General features: G+C 43.7%; 1 protein-coding gene across 2 annotated transcripts in view; it reads left to right on the top strand.

Moving 5' to 3' along the window:
- Window positions 1-23039, top strand: part of LOC121004292 (zinc finger protein 692-like) — a 403767-nt gene that overhangs the window by 118007 nt on the left and 262721 nt on the right. For both annotated transcript variants that reach the window (XM_040436456.1, XM_040436455.1), the window contains exons 4-5: window positions 5822-6022; window positions 6098-6221. In XM_040436456.1, coding sequence (XP_040292390.1) covers window positions 5822-6022; window positions 6098-6221 — 325 coding nt within the window. The remainder of the gene's footprint in view (window positions 1-5821; window positions 6023-6097; window positions 6222-23039) is intronic.

Raw genomic sequence — 23039 nt, 5'->3', positions numbered from 1 at the left:
AAAGCTGTACTGTTTTGTGTCTGAGTTTACTGCCCCTAATGGTAGTACATTTCAACAATACTGTTTGCCACTGCATACAGATAACTGTGAAAAGCAAAGCCGAAGGAGCAACTGGTGAGAGGAGGGTAGTCCCTCTACCCCCACGCCTTCAATACACTCATCTGACCGTAAATGAGCGGGTATCTTGTCTGCATGGATAACCGTTTGGGCGGCCACAGTGTCCACCAATCAAGAAACAAGTTGTAAATCCTCAACACTAATCTCGATCACTGCACATGGTCTAGAATCATGCTGAACAGAGGGATGGAGGGGCACATACGTGTTGCCACCTTCTCATTATTGTGTCTCAGTGGGGCTGTATCGCTTGCTGTAGGATTCGTGCAGTCTCAAGAAAAATGACCCGGCTGGTAATTGTAACACAGAAGAGGAATCCCGTTTGACACAGCCAGGCAAATGGCGGGACAAAGACTTCACATCTAGCAAGCATTACCAGAGAGCACACAGACCTTACATCCAGCATGTATTATTGGGGGAGGGGGGGGACACACAAACCTCACATCGAACATGTATTACTGGGGGGGTACACAAACCTTATATCCCACATGTATTACTGGGGGGGGGGAGGGGGCACACAGGCCTCACATCCAGCATGTATTACTGGGAGGGGACACAAACCTTACATCCAATATGTATTACCAAGGGGAACACAAACCTCACATCACACATGTATTACTGGGAGGACACACAGACCTCATATCCCACAGTTATTACTGCCCCCAACTGGGCTGGAAGGCAAAGACCCTTTTGGCTTTGTAGTATGCTTCTGAGCTTTCACTGCATGGGCAACTAAAGCCTTTGTAGACCATCAATGAAAGCTTTTTGGTGTATCCTCTCATCTGCCTCCTAACCAGATGAGTACCCAAAGTCCACAAAGGCTCTCTCTATTCTTTTCTGTAAGTCAACCATATCCTCCTCTTTCTACTGTACTATGTTAGTAGACTGGTGGACTCCCATTTCTAGCTTCTGTTGGACATGAGCATCTATGGTTGCACCTGATTCCTGGGCTGCTGGAGGCGCTGGTGCTGCAGGTGTTTCACAATTGCGGACAAGAATAGGACATGTTCTGTCTTTTTTTGCGGGGGCCACGGAATGGAAATACAGATGCGGACAGCACACAGTGTGCTGTCCGCATCTTTTGTGGCCCTATTGATATGAATGGGTCCACATCTGTTCTGCAAAATTCCAGAACGGATCTGGAGACAAATATAAGGTTGTCTGAATGAGCCCTTAGTAATAACTGTAAAGAGGGTGTGTGGACACAGGGCTACACACCTATCAGTGGATAAAGGATTCTACTGTCTACAACTTCGACACACCCAATATTGGGGTCCTGTCCCTGCTGTAGTCGTTGGTACACTAGGATTTATTGGGCATAGAGGGAACTTAGAACTAATTTCACCATAACAAATGTATACATCTTGTCATCAAATGTTTCTTTGCAACCTGCTAATTCAACTTCCTGAGATACTTTCCTTGTCCATCATTTTTATTTATTTTCTACATAACCAAATGTTTTCTCTGTTGATAAACTCTGACCATTTCTCACTGTTCAAACAGTCTGTCTTGGGAATACCAGCCTTCCTGGACAACTTCTCAACATCTTTGACAACGCCCCCCCCCCCCCACCACTTCTGGAGTAATGATTAAAAGTGCCATTGCGGTACAGAACGCAAAGTTCCAAACTAAAGTTCAGGGAGTCGTGTAGCGGTATCCATGTGAGATTAATAAAAAAACTCATAAGGCAGATGCAGGGGTGCACCTAGACTTTCTGCTGAGGTGAAAACTGGGCGCTCCGAGGTATAAATCACCTGATGGAATCCGCCCCCCACATGCAAGGCCCAGAGGAAGTTGAAGAGTGCAAAACGGCCATCTCCTTTCCATGTACCCTGTGACCTGTACTGCAATGGCACTTTAAATCGTTATTTTGGAATAAAGAAGATTTTTTTTTTTTGTGGTGAGCGCCACGATCTTTCTTTTTTTTCTATATTTACTACTTGTTCATTTAGAGGTCATCAAGTAAAAGGAGCAATTCCTTGTGCATATTTCTTCTTTGTACTATCAGATAAAATGGTCTTCCACACACAAGTTTTTGTTGTTCATTTTCATTGAACAAGGTCTCAAATAAACATGGCAGATAAATATTCGATTTAAAAATAGGTCAGAATAATTTTCCAGCTAAGCATTTTGAAATTCTATGAAATACCTGTTGGGCCAAGGTGCTCACTACACCCTTTTGAATTAATTTTTTTTTTTGAGGGGGGGGGGGGGGGGGGGGGGGGTAGTTTCTGAAATGGAGTTATGTTTTGTAGGTTTACATTGTAGGGTACCTTAGAGTCTCTACAAATGCATCATGGCGTTGTTAAAGTATTCCAATGAAATATGCCCTGTAATAGTCATATGGTTCTCCTTCCCTCCTGAGCCCTGACATGCGCCCTTACTGCAGTTTATGACTACATTGTGGCATGTTTTTTCTCCTGTTACCCCTTATGAATATGAAAAATTTGGGCCTAAATCGACATTTTCTTAGGTAATTATTAATTTTCACAGCAGAGTGTTTCTAAATTCTATGAAACATCTGTTGGGCCAAAGTGCTCACTATACACCTTTAAAAATTCCAATTGGCGGGGGGGGGGGGGGGGTATAGTTTCCAAAATGGGGTCACTTCCTGGGGTTTTCTACTGTAGGGGTACCTCAGGGGGTCTTCAAATGCGGCATGATGCCTGAAAATTATTCCAGTGAAGTCTGCCCTCCAAAGGCCATATGGTGTTTATGACCACATATGGGGTGTTGCCGGATTTAGGAGAAAATGTGTACAAATTGTCGGGTGCTTTTTTTCCCTGTTACCCCTTGTGAAAAAAAAAATCTGGAGTTAAATAAACATTTTGTAGGAAAAATTTTATTTTTCATTTTCACGTGTTTCTCAATTCTGTGAAAGTCCTGTGGGATCAAAGCACACACAACACCCCTCAAAATTTACATGTGTGGAAATGTTTACAAAATGGAGTTGCATTTTGGGGGTTTCAACTGTAGGGGTACCTTAGTGTGCTCGATAACCTTTCCAGCAAAATCTGCCCTCCAAAAACCATATGGCTTTCCTTCCCTTCTGAGCATCGCTGTGTATGACCACATAGTGTGTTTTTATAAACTGCAGAATCAGGGTAATCAATATTGATAAAGACAAGAGACTGGGTGCAGCTGTACACAGTCAGGACAGTGCATACTGCATACTAGTAAAAGCTTCCATAGTGAAAGCACTCACTAATGTTCGATTTATAAGACTTGCATACATAGTCCTCCCAATTTTTTTGGGGAAAAGTGTGTCTTATAAAGCGAAAAATATGGTAGATATTATTAACATGTAATTTTTGACTTTCATGCCCCATTTATTATTTTTATTTTTTTAAAGTCAGGTATATTTTTTATTGCGAAAAAAGAAAGTATTGTACATTGATCCATATATCTGAGTCAAAGCATAATAAAGTATTACAGTAATACAAATATTGCATATTTTGTCGTTATTGTTTATATCGACTTCCATAAAAGTATCAAGTGTATCATAGTACATTCTTTAGTAATTCCCCCCCAACCCACCCCAACTTTCCTGCGGAGAGACTACTACATCAGCTCCTGTTGTGAAGGTACAGCATCACGGAGCATGGCAGGTACATTGTGACACTATTTGCACAAAATTATTTCATTGCATAGTCCAGAATGCCAGTAACAGGAGTCCCCAAGGGTCATATCATTTGTTCTAGCATGGAAAGTTGCCCCCGTAGACACTCTTGTTAATGCCTGCGACGCCAATCCAGGGACTGCAAACCATCCCTGCCAAATCGCCATAAACTTAGCTGGGCAACTTCTTTTCAGATATACTCCTCTTTTTCATATCTCAGAATAGTGTTGTCAGTTTACAAATTCCCGTTTAGTGGGTGGGTTCTGTTCTGTTCTATCCAGTATTTGGACTATTCTAGCCTGGAAGAGCATTCTGTGAATACTCAGACACTCTGCAGCACCTCCAGACAAGTCTGGGATCGCATGGCATCTGAGTCGTCTGGGAAACTATCCACAAAACTTCCTCCCAGTAGACCCCGAAAGCAGAACACTCCCAAAACATATGCATCAGAGAAGCCTCCTCCGCTCCACACCGGGGGCAGGATGAATTTGTCCGAAGACCTATCTTGTGTAGAAATACAGGGGTTTTATATACTCTATGCACTAGGTATAACTGGGATATTCTTTGAACCTCACTAAGTGTTAGAAATGGGGGTTGAAGCCAGAACAGCGTCCCATTGTTCCTGCATTATACTACCATTTATCTTTTGACCGGTAAACAACCTGATGAGGTAGATTTATCAAACAGGTGCCTATAGAGCAGAGAAATTAATCCCTTAGAGCTGCCGCCACGCAACACCTGTTGGACTATAGAAGGGGAGACTGACAGTTGTATGCCATCCTTAAACTGCGCTTGATATGCATGTCTCAGTTGTAGGAATTGGTAGAATACAGTATGAGGGAGACCAAATTCTAGCTGTAATTCTGCAAACGGTTTCATAACACCTCCTGTCTGGATCTTATGAAGAAAAAGAATACCTTTTTCTTCCCATGGGGAAAAACCTTCTAGCCTAAATAATTCAGGTAGTTGCAGGTTGCACCACAAGGGCATATTGTCATATAATCCCTCGAGACAAATCAATTCCTTAAACCTAGACCAGATATTCGTTATTAGAGAAATTGTAGGATAATTCCCAGAGCATGTATGCGGCTTTCACAGCTCTGCGATAGCAATAGTGCGTTCTGCTTCATAATAAAGGACGCTATTCTAGCCGAGGGCCCCAAGCCAACATGTTGTCCCCATCCCTTAAGGTGTTGTATTTGTGCGTCTATGAAGTATAACCATGGATTTTCATGTCCCAGTTCTAATAAATTATATGAAACACTTGTGGGATAAAATACTTACTGAACCCCTATCTTAGTTCCTTGAGAGGTGCAGTTTCCCAAATGGGGGCTTTTGGGGGCGTTTCTTATGTTGTAGCACCTCAAGGCCTCTGCAAACCTGAAAATTCACAAGGTGCTTCTTCAAATCTAAGGCCAGTATTTCAGTCAAGCACCACTCGAGAGCCACATATGGGATATTTCTAGAAACTGCAGAATCAGGGTAATTGATTTGAGGTATTAGCTTTATTTTATCACCTGCTGTGATCTAAAAATGTATTTAAAATTTAAAATCTGCAATAACGTAATTTTTTTTATTTCACCTTGATTTTGCATTAATTCCTGTGATACACCTAAAGGGTTAACAAACTTTCTAAATGGGATTTTCACTACTTTTGAGTGGTGCAGTTTTTAAATTGAGGTAATTTATGTGGGATGTCTAATATATAGGGCTCTTAAAGCTACTTCAAAATTTAATTGGTCCCTAAAAAAATAAAAAATAAATAAAGATTGACTGAAATTTATCACTAACAGCTCCTTGACTTCAAAGCTCAGAATGAGCAGGAATTTAAATGAATGAAATCGAAGTTTTACTGAATCTTTTACTTACATGCATTTTCATGGTGACTGGATTCATTTATGGATTTATGGCCCAAGTGGGCCTCGTCCTTAGGGAGTTAATTATTAAAAAAAAGGCAGGTTATACATCCTGTTCAATAGTCTGTATTCCAATGCTATGCTTTCTCCTATTCTTCTTTTGTATTGGAAATGTTTAGCAAATTTCAATTTGCTTAACTTTCATCTTCTGCTTCTTTCAACCTTCATCTAGGTCAAGGATGCAGACATCAGAGATGTCATAACCAGCCGTCACAGTCACACCAACAAGCCTTGAAACCGGCATTGCCCTTTATTTGTAGAAGGTCTCCTCGTGGTAACAAGGGTTCTCGCACAAAAGCAGATGTAAAAGAACAAGTATTTTATTCTAAAGTTCAGCTTACCAGTGTTTCCAGAGTTACCAGTGATGTAAAAGGTATTAAATGATCCAATACCAAGGTACAAAACAAATTCTATCAGATCTCTGAATGAAAATTATTTCGTCCTGTAGGTCAAGTTGTTGGTGTACATGGATCACCTCCAAATACCAATCTAACCAAAAGGATAAGTCACATGGAAGAGACCTTAACAGAAGATGTCACCAGACGAAAAACACCTTCAGAAAACTTTGAAGGGTAATGTGCAGTTCAAAAACTAGATACTATAGGTGGTTTCACACACACACATTGCCGATAAGATGCACCTAGGTTTTAGAGGAGGAATATAAGAAAAATAGATTTTTCATCAGACCCCCAATGTTTATAATACACGCAATCAGACCTCAGATCAAATCTCCATGTTAATGAGACCCCCATGTTAATTATACCTCTGATGAGAGAAAATAAAATAAATCAACTTACCGCTCCGGACGCCACCGCTCCTGAGATCCAGCTCCTGCTCTTCCTGCAGCACTGTGCTGTGACCCAACAGTGCACATTTTGAGGTGTCAGAGTGTGCTGACATCTTCATGCCGCCGACTAAGACCAAAAAGCGGGGAGTACAGAGCCCACAAGCAGTTTCTATTTTTAGTGGCAAAAAAAGAATAAAGGTGTTATCTCACTTGAGGAAAGGGCATTTATCTTTATAGAACAAGTTAATACAAGGCACTTACTAATGTATTTTGATTGTCCATATTGCCTCCTTTTCTGGCTTGATTAATTTTTCCATTGTATTATACACGGACTCATTTCCAGAGGTTACTACAGGATGGTCACAATCGTTGGTTACGAGCAGTATATAATGTGATGAACAAATTAATATAGCAATCCGAAGGTGCGGTACCTTCTGTGTTTGAGTGAAGGTTTAGGTACCCTTTAACCCTTTCGCTACCAGTGCGAACATGGCGCCCGCTTACATGTGCAGCGGGCGTCATAGCTGGCAAGTCTCTGCTGTTTCAAACAGCAGAGACCTGCGGCTAATTACCGTGACCGGCAATAATGCCGATCGTGGTTATTAAAGGCTTTAGATGCTATGATCAAGTGAGATCATGACCTCTAAAAAAATGCGCAAAAACCCTGTGGACAATGGGGCTGTCGGTAGTTGTTCTGAATGCTATCAGCCTCGCTGACTAGGCTGATAGTATCCATGCTGCAATTCTTATGTTGGCCAACATAAGAAATGAGCAATTCACAGTAATAGTCATTTTAAAAATCGCTGATTGTACAAAATGAAAAATAAAAAAATATATAATTTATAGGCTCATATATGAGCTTCAAAATCATTACAAAATAAAAAATAATTTTTTTTTTTTAACTTTAAATCACCCCCCCTTGCGTATAATAAAAAAAAAGAAACCTAAATAACAATAAACATCTTGGGTACCACCGCGACCGAAAACGCCCATACTCCTAAAATAAAAAAAAAAATTCAAATACGGCGAATGGCGTAACGGAAAAAAGGGTCAACATGGCCGATTTGCCATTTTTTTATTGCTTCTCTTATCCCAAAAAATGTAATAACGTGATCAAAAAGTCACACACACTCCAAAATGGTATCAATGAAAACTACAGATTGTCCCGCAAAAAATGCAGCTCAGTAGAAATAAGTATAAAAAAAAGTTATGGAGGTCAGAACACATGATTTATTTTTTTCCCCCCAAAGTTTACATTTATTTTTACACTATTTAGACATACAAAACCTATACATATTGGGTATAGTTGTATTCGTACTGACCCAGAGAATGAAGGGCATGGGTCAGTTTTGCCACAAACGAAGCGCAGTGTGAACAAAACCTGTAAAACAGTGGAGGAATTGCATTTTTTTCCAATTCCACCCCATTTTTAATTTTTTTTACCGCTTCCCACTACATTGTATGCCATAATTAATGGTGGCATTAGAAGGTACAAATTGTTCCTCAAAAAATAAGCCCTCATACAACTATGTGTACAGAAATATAAAAAAGTTATGGCTCAAGAAAAATAGGGAAGATAAATGAAAACGCAAAAACAAAACAAAAAAACAAAAAAAACCTCCGGTAGTGAAAGGGTTAAAGGGGTTTTCTGGGATTTTACTACTGATGACCTATCCTTTGGAACATCAGTATCTGATTGAAATGAATGGGGCTGAGTGTGATACAAAGCACAGCTGCTATACAATGTATGGTGTTGTGATTGGTAAGCATGGGGTTGTGATTGGTAAGCATGGAGAACCTGGTGGGGTCTCGGGTGTCATCAGGATAGATCATCAGTAGTAAAATCCCAGAAAAACAGCCATTTACAGCATTTTTTTCACAACTTGCTTTTATAACCAATTTAGGTGATAAATGTATGATCACAGGGGTCTCCGCTGGACCCCCACTGACCATTAGAAAATGGTTCCAAAGTCCCCCATTGAGGAGCTTCAATGGAACACAGTTCGAGAATGCTCACTTAAGCAAATGGCATTTATAATGTAGACAAAGTTAAAGGGCTTCTGTCACCCCCCAAAAGTCATTTTTCATTTTTGGGCTAATTAAAATCCTTATAGTGCGATTAATCAATATATAGTGCTCTTACCCTTATCTGTTGTCTAGTTTCTTTAAAAAACACACTTTTATAATATGTTAATTACCTGGCTACCAGCAAGTAGGGCTGTTACTCCCTGGTAGCCGCCGCATCCTCCTTTCCAAAAAACGCCCCCTCCTCTTGTTGATTGACAGGGCCAGCGAGCGCTCTCCTCCTCCGGCTGGCCCTGTCTGCGTTCTAAATCTCGGCCGCTCCTTCCTCAGTGCGCCGATGACGTCACATCTACACCCGACTCAGGCCCACTGAGGAAGGAGCGGCCGAGCGAGCGTCCTCCTATCAGTGCGCCTGCGCCTACTGAAGACCGGTACGGCGCAGGCGCGAGATTTAGAATGCAGACAGGGCCAGCCAGAGGAGGAGAGGCAGTTACTAATGTTTTGTGATTGTCCATATTGTGAAGGCTCCCTGGCCTGTCTTAGTCAGCTGCCTGCAAAGCAGTGCAAGTGGCACCGCCTGATAGGCAGCTGATAAAAATTATATAGACTGCAATAGTCACATATTCAAGTCCTTTAAGGGAACTAAAAATTACAGTGAAAAAAGTGTTTTAAAAAAACAACACAATATTAAAGGGGTTATCAGAGTTATTTTTGGTTATTTGTAGATTTCTAACTAATCAAATGTTAAGGCTTTAAAATGCACTTACTGCATCTGCAGTGGCTGCTTTCTCAGATTTCACTGAGGGTCACATGACCTGTGATGTCAGACTCTCTCTCTCTCTGCTCTGATGATGTAGTCCTACACATACAACATGCTGCTGAGCATCCTAGCAGGAAGACTTTTCACTCAGGACAGCACTTTTATTCACTCCGTTTGCAGAGCAGGGGGAGGGGCACAAATATTCATGAGGAAAACCTCACAGACTGTTGTTATTAACATAGTACATACATAGTACATAAGGCCGAAAAAAGACATTTGTCCATCCAGTTAGGCCTGTTATCCTGCAAGTTGATCCAGAGGAAGGCAAAAAAACCCTGTGAGGTAGAAGCCAATTTTCCTCACTTTAGGGGAATAAAAAATTCCTTCCCGACTCCAATCATGCAATCAGAATAACTCCCTGGATCAACGACCCCTCTCTAGTAGCTATAGCCTGTAATATTATTACACTCCAGAAATACATCCAGGCCCCTCTTGAATTCCTTTATTGTACTCACCATCACCACCTCCTCAGGCAGAGAGTTCCATAGTCTCACTGCTCTTACAGTAAAGAATCCTCTTCTATGTTGGTGTACAAACCTTCTTTCCTCCAGACGCAGAGGATGTCCCCTCGTCACAGTCACAGTCCTGGGGATAAATAGATGATGAGATAGATCTCTGTACTGACCCCTGATATATTTATACATAGTAATTAGATCTCCCCTCAGTCGTCTTTTTTCTAACGTGAATAACCCTAATTTTGATAATCTTTCAGGGTACTGTAGTTGCCCCATTCCAGTTATTACTTTAGTTGCCCTCCTCTGGACCCTCTCCAGCTCTGCTATGTCTGCCTTGTTCACTGGAGCCCAGAACTGTACACAGTACTCCATGTGTGGTCTGACTAATGATTTGTAAAGTAGTAGGAATATGTTCTCATCACGGGCATCTATGCCCCTTTTGATGCAACCCATTATCTTATTGGCCTTGGCAGCAGCTGCCTGACACTGTTTTTTGCAGCTTAGTTTGCTGTTTATTAAAATTCCTAGATCCTTTTCCATGTCAGTGTTACCGAGTGTTTTACCATTTAGTATGTACGGGTGACTTGCATTATTCCTTCCCATGTGCATAACTTTACATTTGTCAGTGTTAAACCTCATCTGCCACTTATCTGCCCAAGCCTGCAATCTATCCAGATCCCTCTGTAGTAGTATACTGTCTTCTTCAGTGTTAATTACTTTACACAGTTTAGTGTCATCTGCGAAAATTGATATTTTACTATGCAAGCCTTCTACAAGATCATTAATAAATATATTGAAGAGAATAGGGCCCAATACTGACCCCTGAGGTACTCCACTAGTGACAGTGACCCAATCTGAGTATGTACCGTTAATAACCACCCTCTGTTTTCTATCACTGAGCCAGTTACTTACCCACATACAGATGTTTTCTCCCAGTCCGAGCATTCTCATTTTATATACTAACCTTTTATGTGGTACAGTGTCAAATGCTTTGGAGAAGTCCAGATACACGACATCCATTGATTCGCTGCTGTCAAGTCTAGAACTTACCTCCTCATAGAAACTGATTAAATTAGTTTGACATGACCGATCCCTCACGAAGCCATGCTGATATGGCGTTATTTGCTTATTTCCGTTAAGATGCTCTAAGATAGCATCTCTCAGAAAACCTTCAAACAGTTTACCCACAACAGATGTTAAACTTACCGGCCTATAGTTTCCAGGCTCTGTTTTTGGACCCTTTTTGAATATTGGCACCACATGTGCCATGCGCCAATCCTGTGGGACATTCCCTGTCAGTATAGAGTCAGCGAAAATCAGAAATAAGGGTCTGGCTATGACATTACTTAATTCCCTTAGGATACGGGGGTGAATGCCATCCGGTCCTGGCGATTTGTCTATTTTGATCTTTTTAAGTCGCTGTTGTACTTCTTCCTGGGTCAGACAGGACACTTTTAATGGGGAATTTATTTCAATATTCAGCATTTCATCTGACAGTTTATTTTCCTCAGTGAATACATTGGAGAAAAAAATATTTAACAGCTTTGCTTTCTCCTCGTCACTCTCTGCGAATCCCCCCTCATTACTCTTTAAAGGGCCGACACCTTCAGATTTATACTTTTTAACATTTATATAATTGAAGAACATTTTAGGGTTAGTTTTACTCTCTTTGGCAATTAATCTCTCGGTCTCTAGTTTGGCCGCTTTTATTTGTTTTTTACATGTTCTATTTTTTTCCTTATAGTTTTTCAGTGCTTCCGTGCTACCCTCCTGTTTTAGTGTTTTATATGCTTTCTTTTTGTCATTTATTGCTTTCTTTACAGTTCTGTTTATTCACATTGGTTTCTTTTTGTTCCTTAACCTTTTATTCCCATACAGTATGTACCTCTCAGAATGAGATTTTAGGATGCTTTTAAAGATATCCCATTTTGTGGCTGTATTTTTATTTGTGAGGACTTTGTCCCTAGTAGTTAGTTAGGCCTATGGCCTCTCTTAGTTGGCTAAATTTAGCTTTTTTGAAGTTTGGTATTTTTGTTCCTCCCTGTAGAAACGCTCTTTTGAATGGTTATTGCAGGTAAACAACGGGCCAGAAGAAAACCAGGGAAATGAGGAAAAATTTTTTTTGCCTAAAACTTGCTTAGTTTAGTTATATATTGCTGCCCATCAGATTTAGGCCTCATGCACACGACCGTTGTTGTGTTCCGTTCCGCAAAATGGGGTTCCGTTGTTCCGTGATCCGTTTCCGTGTGTCTTCCTTTATTTTTCGAGGATCACCAGACATGAAAGTAAAAAAAAAAATCGAAGTCAAGTTTACCATGCAAATGATAGGAAAAAAACTGACGCGGATGCGCGGACGCGGAAGACAATCTTGTGTGCCTCCGCGTTTTTTCACGGTCCCATTGACTTGAATGGGTCCGCAAACCGTTTTCCGTGAAAAAAATAGGACAGGTTATATTTTTTTGACGGACTGGAACCACGGATCTCGGACGTGGATGGCAATCGGTGCATTAGCCGAGTTTTCAACGGACCCATTGAAAGTCAATGGGTCCGCAGAAAATCACGAAAAATCGGAACAACGGACACGGAATAAAACAACGGTCATGTGCATGAGGCCTTACAGTGCTGTATTTTTTATTTTTTTCATAACTCGGACAACCCCTTTAAACCTCAAATTCCCTCCCTTTTCCAAATTTAAAAATAAACAAAACAAACAAAAAAATAAAATGAATGGGTATTACTATGTCCAAAAGTGTCAGAAATATTAAAATATAAAAATGTTTTTCCTGCATGCTGAATGCTATAACAGAAAAATGCAAATCGGCACTTTTTAGTCATAATCAGGTTATAGGTTTCAGAGTATGGTGATGCTAAAGGGTTAAAAAATTTCAGTAGTAAAACAAAATAAAAAACGATATGAATTCAATATCCCTGTAATCGCATTGACCTGCAGAATAAGCTTGCCATGTCATTTTTTGCGCATAGGGAATGCCATAAAAACAAAACCCGAAAAAGCATGGTGGAAATTTTTTATTTTTTTTTACACTACAAAGTATTATCTTACCATTTTTCTACATACGATATAGCAGGGCTGTGGAGTCGGTAGATAAATGGTCCGACTACGACGTTTTTGGTACTTCCCACTCTGTATTTAATATGCAAATGTATTTTATACATTCCTTGAAGGAAAGAAAGGCAACATACATGTCATTACCACAGACTACTGGCTAGGAAGCCGCTGCCTTCTCCTTTGTGTGCTGATCTTCTGCTGAAGATAGAGCAGTGGGAGGATCCAGGAAGTGGCATTTATTTTAAAACATGATTTCCCTAGTAGAATCCCATAGTCATGTTTAAAGTTTAAGCTAACAATCTGAGTTTACAAGTTTTTATAGCCTTAGCTGAATGACAGCAGTTTTTCAAATGGTTTACAGCTTCAGTCTTGAGCTATTGACTATCCATTCCCTTCAGTTAAACAAGTGTCTCTAGTCCTGCAAAAAACATATTTACTTAATCAGTTATCCGTGAGAGGCTAGGTTAACCATGGGCGTTGCGTTCCCTGTAACAGCGAAACACAACACAATGGAAAGTATTGCTTATCCTTAACTGTGCGTTGTGTGCCATATAGTGAAGCATATGAAAAGCATGCTTCTTCATGGTCACTTAACGTGTTAGTTTTGCGGTAACGTGACGCACTGCATGCATTGGCCTTTATTCTTACAGTAGAGAAGTACCGTATTTTTCGCAAAAGTGGGGGAATAATAGCAGTGCGTCTTATGGGGGGCGAATGCTGTGACCGTCCGGTGAATAGGCTGAGAGGGAGGAGGGGCTGGGGGCCGGCATCTGTTTCTGTAATGGCAGCGGGGCCCGGTGCAGTCACTGTATTCTACTACACCGGGCCCCGCTCACTGTAGTATACGGTAATCATATCTAACTTGTGGGAATTGTTAAAGTATTCCAATCATCTTAAAGGGAGTCTGTCACCAGCATTTAACTTTTTTAACCCTTCCCACAGCTCCCTAGCATGCTTACAGTTAATAAAAACGTTACCTCTGGCATCAATCCTGGACTTATAGAACCCTCAAAAACGATCTTTATAAGATATGCAAATGAGGGCTCGCAAGTGCCCAGGGGCGGCGTTACTCTCTTAGGTGCCATGCTTGCTCAGCCTTCTCATTGCGTCCCCCCGCCCCTTCCTACCCTCTGCCCGCCCATCCTTTCCCTCTGACCGCCTTTGCACTAACTTGTTATTCTGCCGATATCCCGCGCCTGCGCACTCATTCCTTTGGCCGGCGCATGCGCACTGCGATGCCCATTCCTTGTACGGCATCACAGTAACTATTGCGCATGCGCCGGCTAACGACGCCGATGGACCGCCTCCTTTGTTGTGTTTTCGCGTCGTTAGCCGGCGCAATAGTTACTGTGATGCCGTACAAGGAATGGGCATCGCAGTGTGCATGCGCCGGCCAAAGGAATGAGTGAAGGCAAAAAAAACCTGTGAGGTAGAAGCCAATTTTCCTCACTTTAGGGGAATAAAAAATTCCTTCCCGACTCCAGTCAGGCAATCAGAATCAACGACCCCTCTCTAGTAGCTATATCCTGAAATATTATTACACTCCAGAAATACATTCAAATACATGATGCCAGAGGTAACGTTTGTAACTGTAAGCATGCTAGGGAGCTATGGGAAGGGTTAAAAAAGTGAAATGCTGGTGACAGACTCCCTTTAAATCTAGTGCTGTACTACTTACTACTAACTTCTTGGCAGTCAGGAGGCCGGGTGGGCGCTCGTAGCGTAGCTCACTACGTCACGCGCCTGCTCCGCCAACTTTATGAATGAAGCAGGCACTGGGCCCCGCTGCCATTACAGAAACAGATGCCGGCCCCCATTCACTACACAGGGACACTGTTATGGGGGGGATCTGTGAATGACATAAGATAAGATGCTGTATATGTGTCATCCACAGATGCCCCCACAATGATCCCCCATAACAGTGCCATCCACATATGCCCCCATAACAGTGCCATCCACATATGCCCCCATAACAGTGCCATCCACATATGCCCCCATAACAGTGCCATCCACATATGCCCCCATAACAGTACCATCCACATATGCCCTCATAACAGTGCCATCCACATATGCCCCCATAACAGTGCCACCCACAGATGCCCACATAACAGTGCCACCCACAGATGCCCCCATAACAGTGCCACCCACAGATGCCCCCATAACAGTGCCTCCCACAGATGCCCCCATAACAGTGCCTCCCACAGATGCCCCCATAACAGTGCCTCCCACAGATGCCCCCATAACAGTGCCTCCCATAGATGCCCCCCCATAACAGTGCCTCCCACAGATGCCCCCCATAACAGTGCCTCCCACAGATGCCCCCCCATAACAGTGCCTCCCACAGATGCCCCCCCATAACAGTGCCTCCCACAGATGCCCCCCCATAACAGTGCCTCCCACAGATGCCCCCCCATAACAGTGCCTCCCACAGATGCCCCCCCATAACAGTGCCAATCACAGACCACCATTAGTTCCAAACCAACCAAAAGCACACCTTTTGGTTCAAAATATTTTTTTTCTTATTTTCCTCCTCAAAAACCTAGGTGCGTCTTATGGGCAGGTGCGTCTTATAGGGCGAGAAATACGGTAATTGATTATAACTTTTTGTGAATTGGGACATTTAAACTTTTTTTTATTTTATTCCAATTTAAATCTAGTAGGAGTCTGAGTCGGTTCATTTTTTGCCGACTCCAGGTACCCAAAATTGCCTCCGACTCCGACTCCACAGCCCTGCGATATAGTGACTTGACCTCCATTTTCACCCAGGCAGCCCCCCTGACTTGAGCATCGGAGCAGTTCATGCAAAGGGCAAAGGCATTTTCAGGAGTTCCGGTGATGAACCCGGCTCTCCATGGGGCTGCCAAGAAGCCCGGTGACGTCACCGACACTGATGGGCGGGTTTTAGTGCTGCCCTAGCCAGTAAAACCACTAGGGCAGCGCTAAAGCACGCCCATCAGAGCCGGTGACATCAGCGAACACACTGCCGGGCGGAAGCTTCAGCCCGGCAGTGTGTTGTAAACAAAAAAGCCTGTGCCCTGCGTGATCTAGCGCAGGGCAAGGGAGCGCATCGGAGCATGATATGCTTCGATGCTAGTATCAGGGGGGCTGCCTGGGTGAAAATATGGGCATGTCCGGGTTCAGCTCTGAACCCGGACAACCCCTTTAAATTATGCAATTAAAAAAGTAATCCCTTGTAAAGCTATGTGAACGGAAAAGTAAAAAAGTTATGGGTCTTGGAAGTTGCTCCAGTCTCTGTTCCCTTAGGCCTTATGCAACTGACTGTATCCCTTTTGTGGTCTGCAAAATACAGATGCAGTGTATCTTGCATCTGCATTTTTGCGAAACCTTTGACCTCACTGGGTCTACATTTGCAGACAAGTATATGACACATTCTACCTTTTTGTTGTTCAAATACTTTTATTGAAAAGATCCAGAAAAAGACAAAATATAACCGTGTCAAAGTGTACCAAATTGTGGGAAATGGTATAACGTCATAAAACTTCATATAATAGAGTATTCATAGTAAGTATGAAGAATATTTAAAATGATCATACAGGAGATGAATATGGAGACATAAAAATCATACACATCGCTGGGGGAAGAAACAAAGGGAGAGTAGAGTACAGATCAACTAAGTCTACTTTCACACTTGTGTTTTGGGCGGATCCGTCATGCATCTGCAAAAACGGATCCGTTGCAATAATACAACCGCATGTTTTGTTGTACAGATAATACAAACTGATCCTCTGTACCTCCTCAATAGTTATCTCCCTCTCCAGGGAATCCCTATCAGATGCAAAGAGCTTGGGGCCTTGCAGGTTTGCAATATAGTCTCTGATTTTCTGGATCTTAAAGGGTTTCTACCACCAGATTTTGACATATTTAGCTGACTGACACTAGCGATCTGCTAGTGTCTGCAGTACCGAACAGTGCTCTTGTATCACCTTTGTCTGCTGCCGTTAAGCTTAAAAACGTACTCTTATTGATATGCAAATGAGCCTCTAGGTGCTATGTGGGCGTCTTTTCAGCACCTAGAGCAGTGGTTCTCAATCTTTCTAAAGCCGTGACCCCTTTATACAGTTCCTCATGTTGTGGTGACCCCCAACCATTACATTTTTTTCCTTGCTACGTCATAACTAATTTTGCTACTGTTATGATGACCCACCAAAAACACGCACAGACACCAATACACCAAATGTTAATTCAAATACACAAGTATTCATTCATAACCACAGAACTTTAGCATAAATACAAAATATTTGTAAACCAAATAAATAACTTTAAAATAAATAATAAACAACAAATACCCCCTAAAAAATAAATCTGTGGTGCGCACAGTACCCTTCAAATAAATAACTCAGTGGTGCTCACAGTACCCCCCCCCCCCCCCAAAAAAAAAAAAAAAAATCAGTAGTGCTCAGGGTACCCCTCAAATAAATAAATCAGTGGTGCTTCAAGTCCCCCCCAAATAAATAAATCAGAAGTGCTCATGGTCCCCCAAATAAATAAATCAGCGGGGCTTCAGGTCTCCCCCAAATAAATAAATCAGCGGTGCTCAGGGTACCCCCAAATAAATAAATCAGTGGTGCATCAGGTTTCCCCCAAATAAATAAATCAATGGTGCTCAGGGTCCCCCAAATAAATAAATCAGAAGTGCTCAGGGTCCCCCAAATAAATAAATCAGCGGGGCTTCAGGTCTCCCCCAAATAAATAAATCAGTGGTGCATCAGGTTTCCCCCGAATAAATAAATCAATGGTGCTCAGGGTCCCCCAAATAAATAAATCAGAAGTGCTCAGGGTCCCCCAAATAAATAAATCAGCGGTGCTTCAGGTCCCCCCCCCCAAATAAATAAATCAATGGTGCTCAGGGTCCCCCAAATAAATAAAACAGCGGTGCTTCATGTCCCCCCAAATAAATTAAGCCTTGCTCAGCCAAATAATTAAAATAAAATTAGCCAGGCTCAGCCAGGCTCAATTAAATCATTGGTGGCAGTGGTGCTCAGCGGCGGTGTCATTAACGAAAAAACTCGGACCTCAGCAGACAGGCGGCCCGACTTACCCGTCCAGACGTCAGGCTCCTTCAAGCACAGGCAGTGATAGGACATCACTTCCTGTGCGCGAGGATAAGGGGCCGCTGCCGTTGTGCGGGCGACGCACAATAGGAAGCCTCAGGCGACCCCCTGGAAAGGGCCAATCGACCCCCAAAGGGGTCGCGACCCCTAGGTTGAGAACCGCTGACCTAGAGGCTCCGTTTACTCACTATTTCTGCCGCCCATCGTGTCCCTCCAGCCCGCCCCGCTCCTCTTGATTGACAGCCATCCTCGCTCCATCTCGAATTCCCGCGACTGCGCCGTGCGCTTCTGTATTCAGCGCAGGCGCAGTGACTGTCGGACCGCTCCCTGCGCCGTAATCTGCGCAGGCGCAGTGAAGATGCCGGCGCAGGGAGTGGTTCTGACAGTCACTGCGCCTGCGCCGAATACAGAAGCGCATGGCGCAGGCGCGGGAATTCATCCGAGATGGAGCGAGGTTGGCTGTCAATCAAGAGGAGCGGGGCGAGCTGGAGGGACGCGATGGGCGGCAGAAATTGTGAGTAAACGGAGCCTCTAGGTGCTGAAAAGACGCCCACATAGCACCTAGAGGCTCATTTGCATATCAATAAAAGTATTTCCCTTTCAGACTATAGAAACATTCCTAGTGTGATTGGAATTCCTGCAGAATATCTCTAGTGGCGTGTATGCAACCTCCTTCCCTACGATTAAGGGTGGGGATGAAAGAGGTAGCTTGCCTTGGTCTCAACATAATAATCTGCCGATCTTGTTCCCATGTTCATAAAGTCTCTTTAGCTTGTCCCTAGCCCCAAAGTATTTTTGGTCTATCAGTTTCCTCGTGTCACACAACTCCTGGTAGACCTCAGTAGAGAGGGAGCTTTTATGATGCCTCTCCAGTGTGGACAACATTTTGAGTAGCGTATGATTCTCCACAGTCCGCATTTTCTTGAGTCTAGAAGTGTTCAATATGAGTCTACCCTGTACCACACATTTTAGGGCCTCCCAGTGAATCGTGGGACCAGAGGCATCTGCTGTGTGAACCTCCACAAATTCCGAGATAGCGGACTTGACATCTGCCGCACAGACAGAATGTTGTCATTGACCTTCCAAGAGCTCCTGGGACGTGTAGGGTCCCCTAACCCTAAGGATACCCAGATGAGGGAGAGGTCAGAGAAGAGAATTGGTTCAATGCCTGCTGCAGGGGACTTATAAAGGAGTGAGTGTGAAATAAAGAGGTAGTCGATGCGGTGATATGAATTGTGAGTGGTAGAAAGTACTTTGTGGTGGGGGACAGAATACACCAAATATCTACCAGTCTCAGGGACTGCAGGTGTCTCCGAAATCTACGGACCGCCCCAGCAGACATAGAGGACCTACCTGTTGATGTATCCAATGCAGCATACAAGGGGAAGTTCATATCACCACCTAGAATGATCGGAAGACCATCTGCAAAGTCGTCTAAAGCGGCAAACACTGAAGAGGCAAACGAGACCAGCCCCTTGTTTGCGAAGTAAACATTGGCCACCTCAAGTGTCCTAGAAGATAGGCATCATTTAAGAAAGAGGTGCAGGCCTGTGTCATCCGATTTAGTGTCCAGTATGGTCCAAGGGACTGATTCCTGAATGGCTATAGAGACCCCTTTAGCTTTGGCTGCAGGAAATGTGCTATGGGACCAGACTGAGAAATACCTATTCTTGCAAGTGGGAATATGTCCTATTTTAAAGTGCGTTTCCTGCAAGATGGCTATCGCTATCGCTATTCTCTGTTTATGAAGGTTATACAGGACTTGGTTCCTCTTGGTGGGTTCATTAAAGCCATTCACATTGCATATTTTGAGTGAAACCATAAGTCTGCAGTGTCCACACTGTAGACCAGAAAGTAGGTAAGGTTGGGAAGAGGGAAGAACAAGGGGGATGGAGGGAGAAGCAAACACAAGGGAATATACAGAAGACTCACTGGAGTTAATGATGTACAAATACCAAGCAAAACAGCAGCAAAAAAACTGATTATTGCCACCCACTATCCAGGCTAGGGGGAAGTGAAAGCCTCGTCAGAGCGAGAGGCTCTCCCTCCACTCCAGTTGAATGAGGCCAACTTGCGGCCCTGTGAAATGAGTGGAAAACAAAAGGAAAACATTTGAAGCTACCCAACTGTCTACAAACAAAAAGAGTACACACCTAGACCCATCAGCAACACAGGGACATCCTGGGGTGACTGAAAAAAATGTGAGAGATGTTCTCCTCCCCTCCACGCCGCCAAACAGAGAAGCAGGGAAGGAGGGGAACCCCACCCCAGTTGAAAGTCCCAAACCAATCCTCTCATATAGATCTAACAATAGTCGGACAGGTAGTTAAAAAGTCTCTAGGAACTTGGAGAGGTCATCCGGGTCTCTGAGTAAGGCTACTTTTACACTGGCGTTTCTGGGTCCGCTTGTGAGATCCGTTTCAGGGCTCTCACAAGCGGCCCAAAACGGATCAGTTAAGCCCCAATGCATTCTGAATGGATAAGGCAATTTGGCTGCGTTTGGTCTCCGCTGTGTTTTTAGACGGTCGCTAAAACGCAGCTTGCAGCGTTTTGGTGACCGTCTTACTAGGCGGAGCCAAACATCCGTCTTGACTTACAATGTAAGTCAATGGGGACGGATCAGTTTTTCACTGACACAATATGGTGCAATTGAAAACGGATCCGTCCCCCATTGACTTTCAATGTAAGTCAAGACGGATCCGTTTTGAATTAGACTTTTTTTAAAAATAAATAATGCAAACAAATCCGTTATGAACGGATGCAAGCGTTTGCATTATTGGTGCGGTTTCGTCTGTGCAGATACAAGACGGATCCTCGCGAAATGTGAGTGTGAAAGTAGCCTAAAGCTAAGCTGCCATCCTTCTTGGCAAACAGTTGAAACGGATAGCCCCATCGATATGTAATATCCTTTTCTTTCAGAAGAGTAAGGATAGGCCATACTGCCCTACGTAATTGTAATGTTCTTCTAGAAAGGTCAGGCAGGATTAGGACAGTTGGACCCGACATACAATATCTCTAGGTCTAGCCGCTTCAGTTGGTATAGGGCTCAAAGCCCTGTGTATACTGTCTAGTTCGATAGGGAGCGGGCAGTGCCATTCAGTAAGGAGCCGAACAGGGCCTGAATTGTGACCTCTCCTGTCTGGATGCTCTCTGAGACCCCTCTAATTCGCTGATTATTTCAGCGGTGTCTGTCATCAATTTCGTCCAAGTGGGACAATAACTGAGAAATGTGCTGTGAGCGAGCCTGTAGTACTTTCTGGTGCTCATCCAAGCGATTTTGCATAGCCTCCTGCGTCTTTTCTGAGGCCTCTACACAGTGTCCCAAATGCTGCATCTCCCCCTTTAGTATCTCCATCTCCGTGTGGTATGTCTGTTCTAGTCGAAAGACCGATTTCTTCAAGTCCTCCTTTGTAGGTAGAGCTTGTAGCTGGGCCCAGAGGTCCAATCCTGCATTAGAAGCACACGAGGAGGGGCTCCCTGGGGCTCTTTGAGAAGGTGGGGAGCCAGGGAAGAGGTGACGGTGGCGATCTTGGGTGAAGCCGGAGGCCCTGTTGCAGGCGGCTGAAATCCGAAAAACATTTGGATAACTGCATTATCTGACTGGTGGCCTGTGTCAGGAAGATCCTTGGCTGTTTTGCGACCCATCAAGTTGGTGTGAAGGTCAGAATGGTGGCTGGATAGCTGTAAAAGGCCGATGTGGAGGGAGAGCACCTCACGCTGCCATGAGCAAGCCACGCCCCCTATTCTACCTTTTTGCACATGTCCATTCTACAAAAAGATAGACTATGATGTCATTTATGCACAGAAATTCACATATTTTTGTTGTATTTCTGCCGCAGGTTGCAGCGCAAAGGTTATTTGCGCTGCAATCTGCGACTTTTCCCCGCTCATGGCAGGTCTAAAAAAGGGTGCGGGGAAGGAGATGGGCCAGCAGAGCCGTCTCATTTATCATTTTCTACTCCTGTTTTAGGCGTAGAAAATGTTTAAATTTTTTAAGAGCGCATAGATTTAGACCGGTAGTGGATGTGCCGAAGTTATGTAGAGGTCGGCACCTCTTCATAACTTCGGGGTTATTATACTCCGGTCTTAATAAATGACCCCCTATGTCTGCAAAATGTGGACCATGGACCCATTGAAAACTATGGATCTGCAAATAACCTGCGGATAGCTAACAGCCAACAGCCGAGTACCAGGAAGTGGTAAGTACAGAGCGTTTACCGCTTCCTGATCCTTTGGTACTAATGAGCGCTTCCATAATGGAAGCGCTCATTAGTATTCACCTGGGGGAATCAGCGGGGGGGCACCCGGGGGGGCACCCGGGGGGGGCGACGCCACTACCACGATGTTTCCCTCTGCAGTATCCTCTTATCCCAGTCCCCTCCTCTTTTAAGAGGAGGAACCAACTCTATTGCCATAAATTTCATTCATGAATAGTCACCATCATGACTCGATTCAATATGCTTGGCCAAGGGGGTGTCCCTACCATGTCTCATGTAACCCAGATGTTCGCCAATCCATTTCCAGATCACATGGTAGCGGGGGGCGGGTTAGCAAGCGCGGGCTTAAATATCGCCAGCACGGACATTTACTCTGTCATTGCCGCACGCAGGACGGGATGTCAGCCAGGCCATGGACATCAGCACATGGAGAGCTAAGTATTATGTACCCGGCACCCACCGCTAATTCATTACCTCCTATTTATTGATTTCTAAGCCCAAAGGTGACCAGGGTTCTTGAGTATTTGGCTACTATTGTTTTTGGATACATCTGTCTCCTGATGATTTGGCTAATCACCATTGAAAAGCGCCAGGACGAGCCTTTTGAATGATATGAGTGTACCCTTGTATTGTGTGTCCCCTGACGAAGCTGGGCAGTCATCGGCGCTATAAGAGGGTGTAGAAAAGCACAAGGGACCATCATAGATGGAAGATATGTGTCACCGAGGTTCCTGGCCTCGGTGAAGTAGGAGCCAGTAGTGCATATGTCCGCAGCAGTTGCTGATGGACACTTTGATAGTTAGCATAGCTGTGAAAAGCTAATCCAGGCCGGCTCTTACTGGGAGCAGCCAAAGTGCAGGGTGGGTGACTGTTCCCCATGTTCCAGGCTGGGTTTTGACGGGCTTACAAAAAGTCACCCAGCAGGGTCAGGGGTGTGATTACCTGGC

Source organism: Bufo bufo, chromosome 6 (genome assembly GCF_905171765.1).
Source record: "Bufo bufo chromosome 6, aBufBuf1.1, whole genome shotgun sequence".
NCBI lineage: Eukaryota > Metazoa > Chordata > Amphibia > Anura > Bufonidae > Bufo > Bufo bufo.
Note: the sequence above shows the minus strand (reverse complement) of the source record. Positions and strands in the feature narration are given on the sequence as shown.